Source organism: Phaethon aethereus (assembly GCF_964289735.1).
Source record: "Phaethon aethereus genome assembly, chromosome: 2".
Classification (NCBI taxonomy): domain Eukaryota; kingdom Metazoa; phylum Chordata; class Aves; order Phaethontiformes; family Phaethontidae; genus Phaethon; species Phaethon aethereus.
In genome coordinates, this window is record NC_138582.1 from 79,753,410 (window position 1) to 79,773,021 (window position 19,612).

A 19,612-nucleotide genomic window follows, 5' to 3' on the forward strand; every position below is an offset into this window, starting at 1 on the left:
ATAGATGTCTCCAGAGAAATGTACTTCCTTTTTCTACTTTCTGCTCCAACGGCAAGGCCAGTTGTTTGGCAGCAAGGCTGGGCACTCAGCCAGAGCTCTACTTGATCTAGAAAAGCTTTCATCTTTCCTAATGTATACTGTAAATATTTTGTTCTAGCAGATCTGATTTGAAACTTTCCTGGGTGATTGCTGAGATCTGCCCTGAGACATCACAGACCATTTCTTCTTCCTTGTGGGTAACTTCAGGTGTAATTTCTGTGAGACCAAAACGTTTTGTCCATAATTCTCGCTGAGTTCCATGTGGCCCAAATAAGAGAGTTCAAAATGAATGAGAGAGCTTGAATGAGGCCCAGCAAAGAATTACGCCATGCAGTACAAATGTCAAGAAATCATTCTTAGAAGCTGTGCAGAAAGCTGAGGCAAAGCTGTCTATCCCATAAATGGCACAATCAAGGTCAAACCACTTCCATCCTATCTCCTAGCCCTATGTCAGATCCATTTCTAGTAAAGACAGATGGTTTCCAAGCCAGCACCAGGCAATAGGATCCTTACAGCCAGGCTAAATAGCACATTATGCAACGTAACCTGTCGTCAACAAGAAACGAGAAATGCATTACACTGAGGGCAGGGGAAGGATTTCCCTTGTCACACAGATGCTGAAAGTAGAAAGCAGCAGGAAGAAATACAGGGCAAAAGGTGAAAACAGCAGCTTCCATATCCTCAGGACAGCAGTTGTAGACAGTTCCTCATAGTTTTTGCTCTCCACTCCCAACAGATATAGTCCAAGGGAAGACTCTGAAGTGCTCTGCACTTCACAGCCAAGAGTCAGCCATAGATTTATGCAATGGCACTCCTGAAGCATCCCACTGAGTAGCATGGGGTAGAGACTGGTACTATGTGTTGTTCTCATAGGTAAGTTAAGGAAGAGAATGATCGAGAGAGAGTTGCCATTAGAGGTGCAGAGGGACTGGTCAATCTATACAAACAAGAATCTGGAGGAGGATGACTGTATCACGTAGGAATTGGTTCAGTCCCTGACACAGCGTCCCAAGAGAACACTACTGTCAGAAAGGATTGCCTCTGGACAGCATGACCTAGACCATCAACAGGGGCAGGAATCAACAGAAGCATTTAGAAATAATGGCAACAAAGTTGTCAGAGAAGCACTTTTCAACCAGTAAGTGATAGATGTGTGCAGCTGGAAAGGGCAGTAGGATGGCTTTATGCTCAGAATCACTTCTGTGGAGCTGTCTGTATGGCCAGTCTGATTGAATTCCTCCTAATTCATGGTAGATGAACTGAGCAAATAAGAGGCAGAGACTGCTCAAGAGTTGTTCATTCAATGCATTTTGTTCTACAGTTTTCTCCCACCACGCAAGACTCATTGGCAGCACAGATCTTAACTCTACGCACTGGTAGCTACATGGCTTAGCCAGGCTCTAAGAATTTTGCACAATCCTAAAAAGCCTGAGGTTTACATTGTGTTAATGTCTGCCACCTTCTGAGTACATGCTCAAGAGATTATTTCCATCCAATAAAAATAGGTCTCATGAACCATGTCTGTCACCACCTCATGAGGAACCATCTGGGATAAACTTCATAGATATCACCAGGCAACTCTGAGTGAGAAAACAGCTACAGCTTGGTGATGTTAAAACACTCTCCAGGTCCCACTAGGCAGCCCTAGAGCCACAAGCACATCTGTCCTGTGTCCAAATTAACTTGTTTCCAAAAAGAAGGAGGTCCATGCATCCTTGCCACCACACCACAAAAAAAAAAAAAGACAGCTGATGCAGTTTTGTGTTTCTGTGAGCAGAATGAGTGCTCCATCTAGCTACTCCATGGCATCTGTCAATACAACACCATGAGCTCTGCCAGAGACTCTGCAAGAAAAGAGTATCCCATTGCTTCATCCAGCAGCAACTATGCCAAACAAACAGCTTCTAGTCGGAGTTGTAGTACTGGAGGCCAGGCTGTTCCAAGGCAGGCTCCTGGCTGCAGGGTGGTCAGACCTCCTGCTCAGCTGGGAAGCACAAGAATCATCAGTGAACCGTCTGGACACCAGGACTCAGCAGAAAGGATCACTGGCCCGTAAGGCCTCCCTGTGGCCTCTCTGGAAGAATCTGGAGCTGTTTCTAGCCTTCTGGATGCTTTGAGCAGTGGTGGTTTTGAGGCATGGGAAAAAAACTAAGCTGCCCCTTCATGAAGTTACGTGGGTGCTTGACCTTGGCACGTGGCAGCAGGAATGGCAGCCTCTCTTTGCTCTGGCCCATGACCTGCCTGGAGGGGCAGCAGCTATTCTCCTAGCTCAACCTAAGCACAGTCACCGCAGACAACCAGAAATCCTGATCTGTTTCAGCGCTGTCACTTCACTCCTCCTTCCTCATGCCTTTTCTGCTCTCACCACCACCACCAGTAAATGAATGCTGTTTCTTCAATGTTACCTGTATGCCCACAGAGTGCTCAGCAGCCCAGGAGCTCAGAGGCATAGACTTCCTGGGGAGCTGATGCTTGCTCAGACTGGATGTTGATATCATGAACAGACTCCTTAACTCAGTCCACATGGCTGTGGAGTGGAGACTGCCATTGCAGATAACTATCATGTTCACTGTCGGTACCCACAGACAGGAGATACAGACACTGCCATCACAAGGGGGCCTTGGGATATTCAGGTATGTCCCATTCATCTACGGTCTGCAAGATCCCAAAGGCACGTCTGTTCCACTGCATGTGTACAAGGTCCCAAGATGAAATGGTACTGACAAACTGAAGAAGTCTTAGAGCAGTCCCAGCTGACCTCTGTCCACAGTCCATGCACTGGAATGAACTGGTGGTGAGGCTGTTTATCATGTCTCAAGAGAGGCAGAGGAAGGTATAAAGTGCTATGTGGTTCCAGTATTGAGCTCAGGAGGATTTGGTGCAGTCCTGATAGAAAGTCTGGGGCAGAGGTGTCTGAATACTGTTCTGCTGGTCCCTGGCCTTGCCTCTAGCTCCTTCAAAGAGCAAATGGCAAATGTGTGTGCTGACAGATGAGTCAGTGCTCTTCCAGTTTTCCTACACCCCTGGCCAAGACCCGCATCTGTCCACTCCACTCCACTCCTTTGTTCTCCTTATTCCTAGCCCAGGTTTTTCTCTACATAAGATTAATTGTTCAACCATGCTCTCATACTGGCTCACACTTTTCCCATCCTTCTTTCTATCCTCATTCTAAAGGACCTGCTAAACTGTGTTATTCTTTCCTATCAGTCCCTATCTAATCTATCCTACAGCTGCTGCACGTTAATGTTACCTAAAAAACCTGCCAAAAAATCATGCTCTCCTTTGATCTTCTGTACTCCTCACTTACCTATGGGCCAATGTGAATATGGCTTTGGTCAGCACTTTGATACTGGCATCAAGCTGTTTCTCTTCTGGAAATCTCCTTCCTGAGATGTCCAAGTGATTTAGTTGTGGCCCAAGAGCAGTTAAAAATAATAGCTTTGAAGGTGGAGATGCAGAACACAGACATACCTAAGGAGAGGGAGGAGCATTGCAACAGAGTGCATTTAAAGAGCAAATGCATATAGGTATGTGCATGTGCTGCCTATAGGCGAGGACCAGTGAGCAGGTTGAACGAATGAAAAATACTTCAGCAGCTAACCACAAAAGATAAATTACCTTCTAGAAATCTGTACAAGATCAAACATGGCTTTGATCTAGCTTGAGAGCTAATAAAAGTGGGCTACTTTTTTCACTACAATAGTCTTGGCTGACACCCGACGTAACTTTTCTTTAATTCTTTCCACAGTCATTCTGCTCTGCATAAATGACACTTCCAGGTTTAGTATAGAAGCAGCTATACTAAACATGGCCCTATCTGGTGCCATGTTAACATGGCATACAAAGGCTCCAGGACACATCCTCACTAAGCAAATTTTACATCGGCTCTCTCACAGCTTATCCTGTGCATCTTAGCACTTTTTTATCCTGTTTTTTTAATAGTATCTTGCCCTCCTCAGCAGAAAACTTACATTCAACAGATCTGAAGGAACACATTTTTATTGTAATATTATTCCTAGGAGGAATGCATTACTCACAGATTCTTCTCCTAGCAGCAGGTCTAGCCAGATCTACTTTTCCCTTCCATTTTGGAGCATGTGCAACCATGCCGTTAATTGGGATCCCTCTTGCCATGATTCACACAGCAGGTTCTGTAGGCCCTCAGCTGTTCTCTACAGAACAGCATGGAGAATGACAACTTAAAGATGATCCCAGGACCCCCTAGATTGCAAACATGACTAAGGGAAGAGTCCTGATCAGTTCCAGCAATTCACACCAATGAGAGTCTCCTTAATGTGCTCCCTCAACCTGTCATTCAAAGGCAAGTGGTCCGTCTTATAAAAGCAACTCTTTGCACGGTTCTGCATTAACCAAGACAGGAAGACAGAGCACCTGATTTCATATAGTTCTTCAGATCCCACTCAGAAAAATACTTTCAAGAGCTTTATGGTATTTAACATAAACGTCACTTGTTTATGATCTCTCTCACAGATTATTTTCTACACCTAAAATTATTCTTAAACCCCTCTCTGTTCTTCTTATCACAAGTTAATTTCCATGTCTAAATAAGCCTTTGAAGAAAGAAAGTCTGTAAGACTCAATTCTGTTCAATTAGATGTTAGTGCTGGTGTCATAGTCTCTCTTAAGAAATCTGACTAGTCTAAAGCAGAAATACCTAATCTCTGAGTTAAAAAAAAGCCTTCCAAAATCTGTATCCTCCCAAACTTTCTCTAAATGAGGAAGAGAAACAAAATAGAACACAACAATTTAAAAATTTGCATATACCATTCTTGAAATGGAACAATTCAATAATTATTTGTTTTATGTCACTGAAAACTGTAAAAGATGATGTGTTAAATATTTAATATCTGTGTAATATGCCAAGAAAAATATTCATAATAAAGCAGCATTTGGAAAGTAATCCCTCTCAGAGCCCCAAATATCTCAATGGAAATAGAACGTGGGTATATCAAGGTGACACGTTTATCTTGCTCCTGTTGTAGTACTGCACATCTACACAACGTACACAGTGACGCAAGGTCTCCAAGATAGGGTTCCCGCAAGAAACATCGACACACATCCAGCAGTGTGAGGCAAGAACCACACCTGGCTGTCCATGCAGCCTCTCTTTTCCCCAAGCTGCCACCCTGACTGCAAGCGTAGTTGAATGGCTTGTGAACCGCCTCCCACGCCTTCTCCGTTTACCACCCAGCTATGTTATGCAGGCAGCTAGAAAAGGATTTTTATGTGTATGAACATGCCTGGATGGAAGCTGCAGCTGTTCAGCTGTTGATTTATTGTCTGTTCAGCTTCTCTGACATTGGCCTGGCAACCCTCCTAAGAGTGGGGGAAGACAGAGTGGGAAGAGGAGATGGCTGGTGGTTGACAGCTGTTTCAGCCTCTGCACTTTAATTGGCTCTGAATATGCCTCAACACCCTAAATTTGGCTGACGCTCAGTGTTCATCAGAAGGGGACATTGAGCCATGAAGAGAGGAAGGGCTGAGCAAAGTGGAAGATTTAAGGAGGAAAAGATGACATGATTTTAGCCTGCTCAGGGTTACTCGTGCCAGGCCTTCCTTAATGGGAGCCAGAAGCCATTTTGAAGAAGGTAAAAGCCTTCCAGGGGACAAATTACAAGTATGCCCTAAATCATGCTTTGTAAGAATCAGAAATTCCTGTTCTGCCTTTCCACTCATCTCTCCATTGTGATCAGCTCTGTCTGAGAGAGGAAAATTCTCTCTCTGCTCTCCTGTCCAGGAATGTATTTACTGCAAAAAAAAAGGTGACAAGAGTGTAGCTAAGGAAACTCTCCCCTTTACCTCCTCCCCAGCACTGTCTCCTGGTGACTAGCACACTCTGAAGGTCATTTGTTAGGGATGCGCCTTCTTGGCTGGGCAGTCTTTCTCTCATGTCCCACTCCAGCTCAAGACCATGTTTTTTTCAGTTCTTTCCTCTTCTCGCCTCCAGCAGATACACAACTGGTCAGAAATACTGCTGAAACCTACTCTCTGTGCCTTCTCCATCCATCCTATGGGCTGCAAAGGCTATGAAGGAGATCAGAGCTGGTGAGCGTGAAGGTGGTGATGCGTCAGAGGCTTGCTGCGAGACTGTGGGTGACCAGAATGAAGGTTGTATCGGACAAAATCCTGGAGATGTCCTGGAGAATGTCAACTGTTGGAGAACCTGTTGGTTGCCTCTCAGCCACTACATCGCCCTGGTGGAATCACACCCGAGGCAATTCCCAGCTTCAGAGAACAGAACTAAGGTTGCGTCACACGCGTATGCTGTATTTGCATCTCATCATTTCCAGGTGTGTAAACTGAGCCATACTAAAGGTATCTGCCTTCACCTGTGTTAAAGAGTTCAGAGGGTTTGTTAGAAAAAATAGATTAATAGCAAGCATTGGGCAACACTGCCCTGTATATATCCCACTTAGGTATTCAACTCAATTGCCATTATTTACCAAAACATATGAACTATTCACAGATTTGGAATTGCAGTTATCAGGACATCAAAGTCGTCAACTACAAGGTTACCAAACACTTCAGTACTGCCACTGTTGCCAAATTAAAAAATGTATTTGGCTGACGCTGAAACTGAAACACAATCTTCATCCACAAGGGAGCTGTGGTTGTGTTTTCTGTGACAAGCACACACTTTAAAAGACTTTGCAACAGATTAATTAAGTTACCTCAGAAATAATGAGACTACATTTTCAGTCGTTAGTTCCATAACTTCAAAGATAAATACTACCTTAAAGAGGCAGAAGTGATGAAAAAGATCTACAGACATTGTGTTATTGACATAAGACAGGCAATGCTAGTATAAGGCATTTTAATATGATATTAATAATCTGAATCAAGCGTTTGAACTTCACCACGGCAAACAAGGCATTGTGTTGCCTGAGGTTAGGATCTTCACAATACCTGGTTCCTCACAAGTTCACGAGTGGGAAGGAAACTTTTTTGAAAAGAAAGTAAATTTTTCTGACGATCAAAACTGTATTTGAATTTCAAACTTTCTGAGAGTCTTACCTTCAGTGAGTAGTGTCATTCAATAAAGGACAACTGAATTAAAATCAATCAATCTTTTAAAAAAATCAGTCCTTGCAAAGGAAATTCTCACTCCAAGGAGACAAGATTAGAAACATGCTTTACTGAGATTTCTCAATGGAGATGCTAGAAACAGAAGAGAATAAAAGCTCGTGTTAGAAGATGACAGTTTTTCTTGTCCCTGTGTCACAACAGGCTATTGGGTGTTATTTCTTAATATTATACACACTTAGAAAGGAAACATGTCATGTCTCCTTTTCTGCAGAGATATTTTAGTGGCTTGCTGCAAGCTCCAAAGAACCATCATGGGATACATGAGTGAACTGGTGTGTTAACAAACCATTGCTTATGGATTTCTCAGAGACTTCCTTCTTCTCCTTGTTCTTAAAATGCGGATCCCTGAGTAGGTTGTGCCCAAAACTTCCATCTCATGCCCACTATTACACTTACATGGTATTGCTGCCTTGACCCCATAGAGGGAACAGACAAACCACCATGTTAGCTTCAGAAATTCTGTCTACAGGAACACAGTTTAAGTCACTGAGAGACAACCCCTTCTGAGAAGACTGTAGCTATTTCAGGAAACAGCCTGGCCCCTTCCAAGACAGCGTTGGGATTGGTGAGAGTGTCAGGAATACCGTGTCTTTCCTCGATCAAAAGCTGCTTTTGAGTTACTGCCTCTTACAAGGCAGCAGTCTCTACCAGCTAGACCTCAAAATGAAGCTGGAGATAATTTTAGCAAAGTGGGAAATCAGGCCCTCTTGAAATCGCTGACTTTTAAAAGATGGCAGCAGGGCAGGAAAGGAAATAAAGACAACAGATCATGAAATTGCAGAGCTTAGAATTGCCTCCATAAGATTGGTCCTTGCATTTTTTTTTTTCCCCCACAAACACTGACCAGTACTTCTGTATGAAGATTTTTAACTCAGCAGCTTGAAGATGTGATCTTCACCTGTTGTGTGAAAAGTCAGAACATGGAACTAAAAAGGTTGAGGGGCTCTTACGGCCTCCTCAGCCTTCTCAGTACTTCAAAGTGGATCTACAAAGTAATCATTCTAACCACTAGCATACCACACCGGCTAGGCTTGCGGAAATACTGCTGATTCTCGCCTCTCCTTGCTGAACCTGGGCCATCACACAGGCAAGAATGCAAAGTATCCAGGGCTAAAAAAAGAAAGAGACAGTATAATTCTGTGGTTTATTTCTTATGGCATTTATTTAAGAACGAGTTGAGGAACCTGTTTATTTATCTCCATTCAAGTTGAATTAAAAACAAAACAAAAATACACAGAATTCTTTGGGAAGATGAATTGTAAAATGAAGGACTGCTATCAGTAACTCAAGCAGCTGAAATCTGTGCTGAAAATCTATATACCTAGTTGACCACGCAAGTTAGAAGGGCACTTTGGTTTCATTAGATGAAATTCTGGTGAACATGGTTTTACATGAGACAAGCTTAACAGCTCTTTCATGTGGTTTGGTTTTGGTTAGTTTATTGTGTACTTCTGTGTGTAGTTTGTCTGTTATTCCTGAAAATAGATCTGTATCTTAACAAAATACAAATGAATGACTTGCTTTCTAAATGACTTACAACAATAAACATTAGGCTGTCACCCTCAAATCAGTTTTTCTTACTCTGAAGGGTACCGTTAGAGAATATAGCTGTATCAAATATAACTGCCTTCTGCTAACAAATGCCAGTTCTTTTCTCTCATCCTCTCTCCACCCCCTCCTTAGTGCCAGCTCTGATAACGGCTGAAAACTATTACTTTTCTTCCCAGTGCAGTTTTCTGCTGAATTAATGAGTTACATTGGCCCACTGATCAATATCAGGGCTTTGTGCAAGGGAGCAAGGAAAGGGAGTAGCAGGATTATGGAGAGTGGGACCTCTCCTTTTCTCCTCTTTTGTGGCAGCAAGTTGTTAGACCACCTAAGATGTGCCACACAACTGCATTTTGAGGGCTGTTGTAACTGGGATTCCCTGATAGTTTTTGTCATTACACATCTGCAGTCCTTCTCTCTGCTGTTGTTCAGTCAGGTGAGAGCTGTATCAAACTGACTGGTGAATCTTGGACCACTGTAGACTTTGGGAGTACCCCAGGGAGAGCACACTTGATCCCCTATGCATGCTGAAGCTGCTCAAGGAAAAGGCCAAATCACTAGATTAGAAAGAGAACAGTTATGAACATCATTGTGGAAGGCTGGCTGTTAAAGCTGATCTTTAGACCACAGAAGAAATAGCGTACCTGCATTCCACCCCACTCCAACAGCTATTTGCGTTTTACCCAGTGATCACTGCAGATGAAACACATTCCTTGCAGAGACACCCCCTGGAACAGGCAACAACGCCCCAGAGATTCAAGCCAGATAAAAACCTAAGTATCCAGTGGAAGCGTAGGGCTTCACAGGGCTTTCTCGGCGTTAGAAGGACAAGTGGGAGAGCCTTCCCTTGCCTATGAACTGCATGCTTTGGGCCATACGCACAGCCCGCCAGCTTCTGGGCCTCTGGCGTCAAGCAGGGCCCGGCTCAGATCCCACCACTCCCAGCCCCTCTGGAAGCAGGTCTAACTGGACCCGCTTCTTATCTCAATTACTCCTCAAAATTCACCCTTGTATTTCTGTGGGAACAGGGCTACACCTCTCCACAGGGATGAGCCCCAGCACAGAGGGAGCGAACGCAGTGCTTGTGTTAAACCGCCGCTGGGCCGCGGCCGGCTGCTACCCCGCACCGCGGCTGTTCCAGCTGCTAAGGGCCACGGCCTCACACAGGCTCTCACCCGCAGAGCCCCAGCTCGCAAGGCCCGGGGACAGCGGCCCCTGCCCGCCACCTCCCCCTGCCCACCGGGCCCCGGGCGGCTCTGCCAAGCCCGGCCGGAGCTGACGGTGGCGCGGTCCGCGCACGCGTGCTAGACACCGAAGCCCCGCCTCCCGTCCGAGGGCTTCCGAACCCTTCCGACATCCCCCGGGCGCGCATGCGCGCGAGGGCGAGAGCGCCGGAGCGGGGGAAGCCATCCCAACGTCCTTCTCCCTCCCCCTTCCCACCGGTCTCGGCGGGCCTGGCCCCTCCCCCCGGGGCGGCCAGCGCGCATGTGCGGTTGCCAGGGCGGCCGTCTCCAGTGAAGGTTTAAAATCTGCGGAGCATGCGCACTACTGCTTCTGGCCCTGGCGAGGGGGACGCCACATTGGAACGGCGAGGGGAGCGCTCCGGGCAGCGCCGGGCCGGGTACAGTTTGCGCCGCCTCCGCTCCTCCCGAGCCGCGCTCGCCTCGCCCGGCTCGGCCCGCCCGCGCCTAGGGCCGCCCTCCCTCCTCCCCGCGACACATGCCGCCGCTCCCGGCTCGTGTCTAGCGCCGCTGCCGGGCCCGGCGCGCTGAGGCGAGGGAGTGCGCGGCGGGCGGTGAGCGGGCGGCGGCGCGGCGCTCTGGCCGGGCCGTGAGGGTCGGAGGCGGGCGGGCGTGGATGGATCCCCGCGTGGCCTGGATCCAGCCCGAGCAGAAAGGCCCCGCGAATGCGCTGTGGATGCAGATCTGGGAGACCTCGCAGGGCGTGGGGGGCCGGGGCGGCGCCAGCTTCCCGCACTACCTCTGCCTTAACTCCCCGGCGCTGGACTCCGCCGCCACTTCCCCGCCCCGCGGCCACAGCTGCGTGCGGCTCGGGGCGCCCGGCGGCGGCGCCTGCTGCTCCTCTTCCTCGCCGCCCTCGCCGTCGCCTTCCCCTCCGGCCCTGTTGACCGGACTGGTTCCCGCGGCCACCGCCGGCCCCACGGCGGTGAGCGGCGGCGAGGGAGGGCGGCGGCTGCAGAAGTCGCCTTCCGTGTCGTCCTCGTCTTCCTGCTCGTCGGTGGAGTCCGGCACCGAGAGCCCCGGCTTCTCCTCCTCGGGATCGTGCAGCGGCGGCGGAGGCGGCGGCTCCTCCTCTTCCTCCTGCGGCCCCAGGGCGGCGGCGGTGGCTCCTCCCGGGCTGCTGGGCAGCGGGGCCGGACCCGGGGAGTTTTTTAACTTCCATGAGAACAAAGTGAACGGTGTGAACGGGCACCACCAGCCCCCGCACCTGGCGCGCAGCCCCCACCCGCCGCCGCCGGCCTCTCCCCAGCAGCACCAGTACCACCCGGGCCGGAGGAAACGAGAGAATAAAGCCAGCACCTATGGGATGAATTACCTGCTTTCCGGCAGCCGTGGCGTCGCCATCAACAACTCGCCCCACCAGCAGCGGCAGCCGCCTCAGCCAGCACTGCAGAGCCCCGGCACGCCCTGGAAGACCAGGAAATACAGCCCGGGCGTGCAGGGGTGAGCAGCCGGGGCCTCTGGGGCTGCTGCAGCCCGAGTGGAAAGGGGAACCTCGGCAGCCTCTCCTGCGGCCCCTCCGGGCAGGGGAGTGGGTGGGTTGGGGTCACACAAACTCCTCTGGAGCCGACTGCGGCAGCGAGGTTGATGATAGGGGATGGCAGGGCATAAACCCGTGTTCTTTTGTAAATCGCCTTGGTCTGTGCCGGCTGGGTGGCTCCTGGCCGAAGCAGCAATGCAGGCAGGGCCTGGGAACCCATAGATACAGGGGGCTAGGCCTTGCCTAGTAGTAGGTTGAGAGAAGATGATGTCAGGCCACTATCAAATGACACCTACAGTAGTTAAAGTGAAGATGGGTGGGGGATGCTTGTCAGCCTTTTGGGGGTCAATTCAGATTGTGAGGGGGAAGTGGGAGGCTTCAGTTTAGAAGAGCTCAAAGAAGACCCTTGCACTAATTTTTAAATGCCTCTGCTTAAGCTGTAGCAGACTGGTTACTTTGGGGAATATTAGGAACATTAATTGACAGGGAAGTGCCCAATTCTGTCTGAAATAAGTGCGAAAGTCATTGTGGTCTTAGAACATTTTTGAGGGAAATGTTCTATCTCTAGAAAGATTGAGCAAGCCAATATCTGAACTCAAATCTTGGCTTTCTAAAGAGAACACTTTTATGAAGCTCATCCTATTCTGTAGCCATAACTTTCTCACAGGTGGCTAGTTAGGCTGAGTTTGGTCAGATACACACAGATAAGTAGACGGGACTAAACTTGAATAACACACCTCCATGATGTTTCTCTCTTTCCACTGTCAAAGTTCACTCAGTCAAGGGGAGATGCTGCTTTCTAATGTTTTATTCATGGAATAAGTGCTAGCTGCATTGGTTGACCACAACAGATTTCTGATGTAATTTTAAAAATAGTTTCTTGGAACTCCTAAAATCCAGGACCCTTGGATACCCATGGAGTAAAGGCAGTGCATATTTGTAGAGGGAAATAGATGAAGATAACAGGATATACTTTCAGAGCTGGAGAAATTTAAGTGAGAGATTTAACTCAAGGACAGTGTCTTCCTTTTCTCTTTAGGATGATACAGTCAGGTGTTGAGTGTATTAAAGTTACACAGAAATACTGAAAGAAATTTTGAAAGTTCTGTTTTTGCAAGCCATAGCCTCTCCTGGGGAGGACAAGACTTGTGACTACTGTTTTTTAATCCTAAACTGACATTGAAAATGAAAATTGTTTACAGGAAGCTAAGATTTGGATGTTTAAGAGGTGTCATGCTAGGAGCTTTGGGTCCTGTGTTAGTAAGATGTATGTCTACAATTCCAATATTATCTTAAAAACAGGCTGAATTTCTTTGATTTATTTCCATAGAGATGCAGTAGAACACTGAGTTAATATTTTAATTTTCTGGACAAGCCAGTGTCACTGAGGTAGATCTTTAGGCAGGTGGATGAGGGAGTTGCCTGAGGTCACCCAGCAGGTCTGTGGCAAACCTGAGAATCGAATCCAGGCACTGCAGGTTCTGTCCTCTAGCTGTTAGGCAGCACCACTTATGCCAGTCACATACCCTTCTCTTTCATCTTCTGCCCTTTTGTTTTCTGTTGGCTTTTCTTTAATAAAGGTTATGCCACTTTTCAAGTATAAGTTTATAGAGAATCCATACACAAGAAAATGGTTTAGCCAAGCTTCAGTTGAGTTATGCGGTTCCATAATACAGATTGTCATTAACTCATCAGCAGAAGAACAAGTGGCTAAAGATCTTTGGAAGTGGAAGCTCTGTTTCCTGATCTTCTGTCAGGGATCTGGATTACTACAGTGAGACCTGATGCTAGGGATGGGACACCAGTAACTACAGCATGTGTGATCCCATAGTTCCAGACTCATGATTAATTTGTCGCATCATTAAGCTTCACAAAACTGTACAAATGTTGTAGCTTTCCTTAGAGTAGCAGGGAACTAATGCATGGAAGTTGAGACTATAGACTTAAATATGAAAAGCAGTTTCTGCCTTAAACTTTGAGTTCTGTTACCCAAGGTGAATCTTAGACAAGCATGTATTCTAAAACAATTTTTGGTGTGGTGTTAATTTTTTTTTAGTGAAGTATTTACATGATTGAAATGATAAAAACATTGTCACTGATAGAGTGGCTTTAAGTGTCTGTCTTCTGCAGTAATTCCTGACTATTGTTGAGTTTAACTTAATTTTCCTGAAGCCAGGCTGATGTATTATTTGGCTCTTCAAATAAAAATGCACTGAAGAGACTGGAATGGGAACAGATCCCTACAGAAGTTTCCTCTGGATCCTTTGTGTTCCTGATTTGTTGCCTTGAAACTATCAGCCCAGTCCTGAAGCATCACTTCCATGACTGTGATGGTTCATTGACAGAGCATCTTCACTGGTGTCAAACTGGTGTATGCAACTGTCAAAAAATGTGAACCTTGCAATCTTCAGTTGCAGTCTGCTTTGGACATAGATTATAGGAAGAAGCACTTGATCATTGATGCTCCTATACTTATATGTGAATGTTAGAGCTTACTCTGCCATGAATATTGTTCTCTGCAGCATTTTTCTGTGACATGCTGAAATTTCCAAGTTACAAGCAGTAGCTCACACTGTTACTGTAGTGTCTTCTGGTAACAGACTAAGAAGGGCAATCTCTGTTTGCCCTCTCCCAGGCTGCCGTAGTACTTTGAAATGCCTGCATACTTTGAAATAGTACTGTGCTCTCTCCGCTTTCTCATTCAGAACTGGGTATGGTCTGTAGCAGTGCAAGTTGTCACCATTTTTTTTTTCAAATGGATCATATTCAGAGGCTTTGTGGTGGTAGGTGTAGTGATGTGTAGGAATGCTTTATGTTGTAAAGGCTGTGTTTTGCTCTGTTTTATGTACAGTATTCCTTTTTTCGAGTGGACTTGCACCTATTGTTTGTACCACCTTCTGACAGTAGCATGCCAATCTTTGTGTCGTAAAGGAAATTCTCCCTTGTAAAACACAGGTGTGAATAGCCATGCTGATTAGATTTCATCCTAAAGCTATGCGTTAGGATGCCCTAGATTGACCTGTGCCACCTTTTTCCAGATTTTTGGAAGGTAAGAAGTGAGGAGAATGAAGCCATATTTATGCCAGTGCTTCAACACAGTGATTAATGTAGCAACAGTGTAAATTCTTAAATGCCTGGGTTTGGATTAGGAGTACAGCACAGTAGGAATGATGAAATGCTTGGTTTCAGATGTGATGCAGATATATGTCCTTTAAGATTATGAGGTTAGCCCAAACTGTTGTACTGATGTTCAGAAATACGTGTGATTTCTTGCTACTCTAAAGTATCCTCTGGAGTGTTTTTAAACTACATCTAGCATCTTAGGGTCTGCTGCCTTTGTACATCAAAGTAATACCTACTGTTTCTGTAAAGTCAGTATTTTAGATACATTGGACTAATTCAAGCACCCAGAGAGTTCAAAAGTGCTGGAATTTTATTTCAAAATATGGAATCAAGTTATACTAAACTTTTTACTAAGGACAGTACTGCTAAATTTGCATTGCTTGTGGGTACACCGCTAATAGGGCACTTTCTCTTAAGATGTAACTAATAGCTTATGAGTAGTATAAAATCATATCTGATTTAATTCTTCTGGTTCTTAATATGAATTTAATAAAGTAAAGAATGGAGGCATTTTTAACAATATGAGCCTGTTCTGCTTAATACTTTCAACTAAGTTTTCAGATTAATTGTAGATGTTGAATGAGATTAGTGCTGAAATACCTGGCATATCTGCTTGGCACATTACAGTGCTGTGCAGAAACAACAGAACTGGCTTGTTGAGGATTAGCGTGGATACCAGAAGTGTTATGATACTTTGGAATGGTGCTCTGTCTGGACTAATCAGCACTGCATAGCATCTGAAAATCTACTGCATACATTTTTTTCCCCTTCCATACCGGTGGTCTTTAACCATCTCTTGATAATGACACAAAAGTTCCGTTGTAGAGCACAAGAGGGCAAACATCTCCACGTTTGGTTAGGCTGAAGGAGGATTCAGGCCAGCATTGTCTGGTGATCATAGCAGATACCTGGGGAGAGTTCTTATAAGCAAGGTAAGCTTATGATGATGCTTCCCCAGAAGACTTGCTTCAGTGTTCACAAGTTTGTAGCTGAAGGATACTATGTACCAGAAATGTTGTCCAGAGGTTCGTTTCTGTAGCTGCTCAGATGTGGTGTACTATATATGAAGTCTGTATTAGGTTTTGTTTATTTCTTCACCTGTATGCCAAAGTGTTTCTGATTTCAGTCTTATTGGGGTTTTGCTTTTATGATACACTGAACTTTGGTGACCAAGATAAATTCAGTTTCTGGGTTTTGTGCAATGCGGTATTAAAAATGTATTGCATTCAGGATCTTCCATAGCTCTAGATCCATGTTTGTCAGCCCTTGCTTCTTATTATGCTGCTGTTAGAGCTGGACAATGCAAATTAATGTGTAGGGATGCCACATTGTCAGCCCCTGCTGCAAATTTTATTTTTGTATACTTTGGCTGAGCTGAAAAAATGCAGACTTTGGAAACTCTGAAGCTTTTACTGTCTGCTCTGGGGTGTCCAGCACATGTAAGTGCTTTAGGGGAATCCCAAGGGTGATATTCTAACTCCTCCCTGTATTTAACAGTGCTGTCTTGCTCTAATACTGTCTAATAAAGAATCAACACAATGGGCTATGCTTCATCTGTTAAATCATTAGTGTCTGTTATCTGCAGTATTAGGTGGATAACTGTAGTGAAGCTCTTAATGTAAGAGGCAGGCAGTGCTGGCAATGTACACTTGATTGTTGTTTCATCTGGCTTTAGGGTCAGGGCAGAACTAGGCAGTATATACTGCAGTATGTAGGGAGGAAGGAGGGAGTGGTTGCCTGTTAGTTGTAGTAAATGTCCAGAGAGAGACTTGAGAGAGCATCAGGACGTGGTTGAACAGATTGTTTTCATGCCAGGGGTTGGTATGCAGCAGAGTTCAAACGTAGCTGCTGGATGAATTGTCAAAAGAACAGAACATTTCTTTTTTGCAGTCGACTAAGTTGACTAACTCTACGCTAGGCATCCACTTCACAAGGAAACTTTGAGCTTTACCTACTCTAAAGTGATGCTTTTGGTAATGGAATTAAAGGGATATTTTGTCAGCAGTAGACTTGACAGAGAACATAGTACTAGAGGTCAGAAAGTCTGAGCTACAGTAGTAAAACATGAGAAGGCTTTGTATGACAGGTGCTAACATCTGTGTAAAGGAGAATGGGACATGTTGGGAGCAGTTTAATCCTGGCATCCGCTTCATGATGCTTTTCACAGTTGTTAGGTTTTGGAAGTGGAGATAATTGGCACTAAGAACATAAACAGCTGTACTGGGTGAAACCATTAGAGGCCAATGCCAAATGTTGGGAGGAGAATAATATCAACATGAGCCTGTAGTGATACTTCCTGAAATAATCACTTAGATTTCAATGATACATGGTTTTCCGACTACCTGGGCTACCAAGCCGTGCATTGTTAAGCTTACTGTGGATTTTATGTATGAATTTGTCTCATCTCATGTTCAGCTCATATGAGCTTCTGGGATCAGCAGTGCCCGGTGGCAAGGTGTTCCTCAATTAAGCTATGCATTATGTGAAGATCCAGATTTTTTTGTCTTGAGGCTGTCACAAGGGTTGTAGTTGCTGCCAGTCACAGGTCTATGCATTAATGAGGCAATCCATGAGTGCTTTTTGCAGCTGACTTGAAAGAGGGAAGGGAAAAGTTCAATCACCTGACAGTTGTCTGTTTTCTAGTCTATTCAATAATTTTTTCTATTGAAGCTGTTTCCTGCCTCTAGGTCTTTATCACCTCTGTATGCTTTAAAGTTTTGTTTTATCTTCGGGACTCAGATGAACTAGATGTGTGTGTGATAGCATCACAGTATTCCTACATCTTGGGCTATCGTGTTCTATCTTGTACTTTGTTTCCTGATTACTAACATGGGACTTGCCTGTTCTTTTTGGCTACTGAGTAATGAACAGACCTTTTAGCAGAATTCTTATTTCAAGATCTTTATTCTCAGTGTTTAGAGCCGGTGCAGAGCCCCTTACTGCATCTTTGTAAAGATAAAATACACTCATATTTCTCTGCTGTGTTTATATTTATCCTGTCTCAGCTCCTGCCTGCTACTTCATTTTGCAGTCTGTATTTTAATGTCCAACTGCAGTTCTTGAGCTTGCTTATTCTAGATAACCTTGGAGCCTCAGACTTTTCTGTTTTACCATTTATCCCCTTGCCAGATCACTTAGGAGGATGTTGACTAGCATAGGGCACTTTGGGTCTTCACTGGTGACCTTCCTTTAATATGAAAACTAAGAGTTCCAGCTGCTTGTTTTATGTTTAAAACAGTTCTCTGTCTACATGAAGGTCTTCCCTGTCATCCTATGTCATCTTAGTTTCTTCATAAGTCTTCATAAAGACATGTGGGACCACTATCAAATGCCGTTTGGAAATTCAAGTAGATAACAGGATTTCCTCTGTGGTTTGCTGGTTCTTGCAAGTAATTCCTAATAGTTTTCTTTAAGACACGGCCTCCTTTTACGAAAGCTATGTTGACATCTTGATATAGTCATAACTATTCAGGTGTTGCCTTGATTCTATTTTGACTGGTTTGACTATTATGAATGTCAAAACTAATGCTTTTAAATTAATAAAAGAAGGATTGCTGCTTATTGTTCTTCTGATACAAATGCAATATCAAGTGAGTGCTGCTTTTGGTGAATACCAAATTATCAGGAATAGACTTTGCTGTGAAATATTTTCTGCTAAAAAGATGGTTTGGGACAAGTTCTCCCTGTATAGTTAGGGATCAGGGAAATCTCTGAGGGATTAAAAAAAAAAAACAAAACCAAAAAACTAGCTACTCTACTTGTCATGTGTTGTGTTCACTTAACTTTCTCTGCTCTGATCCCTTAATTCACTTAACAGAAGCAGTTTTTTGGGCTCCTGAGCTAGTTTATCCTTTCTCAAGCATAGGTTTGCATCTCGTTAAGTTGTTCCTCATAATCCTTTTTGATATTCTTAATCTTCCAATCCTCTTTTCCTGCTTTGTACATGACTTCAGGGTTTCTGAAGACATCTTCTGATGGAATCCTGTGAGAAGGTAGTAGAAGCTCTTTCTTTCACCTAAAATCTGATTAGTGATGCATGCTTTTGCTAAACAGCCAGTGTGGTATCTTTAATAGTCTCTGAAACACCTTATTCTTTTGGTTGAGATTCTTAAATTAAGCAGCTTCCTCTTTCATATGGTGAACTGCAGCAGTACTTAAATCCAGAAAAGGCTTTTCTAGCTTTTGTTGCCTTGCAGAGATGCTGACTTTGAATGTGCAGGGTTTGCTGCTAGTGATGCTTTGATGGATGCATTTTGAATTAGACTCTACTGCTCGAGATTATGTCAAGAGTTGCTTCTCCTCTTAAACGTTTCAGTGGCTAACCTGGCATAATGCATACCTGATCTATACAGGCATAATTAGTCTCTCATTTCTAATGTGTTTCTGCTGTTGCAACCTTTCTGACTTGTCTGGGATGTTAATCGTTTACTATCTTTGGGCATTTGGAAAAGAATAGTATTAAGACAGGAATTTCAGTGTTTAGCGGTTCTATTTATTGGCATAGCGAGCTTGCTGATTCAGTTCCAAGGTTTAACATATGGTATGTTCCTTCACTGATGCAACAAAATAATTATGTGATGTTTTCTTGGTGTTGTGGTGTAGTCCAGCAGCCTAAGTCAGGAGTAATACACAGCTGTTCAGAAGTTGATGTAGCAGATCTATTTTGCCATATATTAACTTGGAAATATGTATCAGTTTCTTTTCTAGATTTTTATATTGCAGCTTTTTCAAAGTACATCCAGCCATTAATAAGGTAATTGGTTGAGTTTTATTGGATTGACATACTTTTTGCAAAAAGAGATTAGTTTTTGATTTTTTTCTCTTCCAAAGTACAAACAAATTCTGTTACATAAATGTGTAAATTTGCAATGTAAATCAGTCTAACAAGCTTAATTTCTTGTATGCATGAGCTATCAAAGTGCTCCTAAGATGTAAAATTTGATTGGTGAGAAACTCAGTCTAAAATTAGGACTGGCTCTGACTTGCAAGAGTATGGGGCTTAGAGAAGAGATAAGAACAATATGATCTCTTGTGGAAAAGGTACAATATGTTTTATAAACTACTCTTTGTTCTG

The 19,612-nt window shown here is 44.5% G+C and overlaps 1 protein-coding gene across 3 annotated transcripts in view; it reads left to right on the forward strand.

Moving 5' to 3' along the window:
• Nucleotides 1-10,551: 10,551 nt before the first annotated feature.
• The window catches only part of TENT4A (terminal nucleotidyltransferase 4A), a gene marked incomplete at its 5' end in the record, with an annotated part of 61,694 nt that continues 52,633 nt past the window's right edge, over nucleotides 10,552-19,612 (forward strand). For all 3 annotated transcript variants that reach the window (XM_081996353.1, XM_081996354.1, XM_081996355.1), the window contains one exon: nucleotides 10,552-11,378. In XM_081996353.1, coding sequence (XP_081852479.1) covers nucleotides 10,552-11,378 — 827 coding nt within the window. The remainder of the gene's footprint in view (nucleotides 11,379-19,612) is intronic.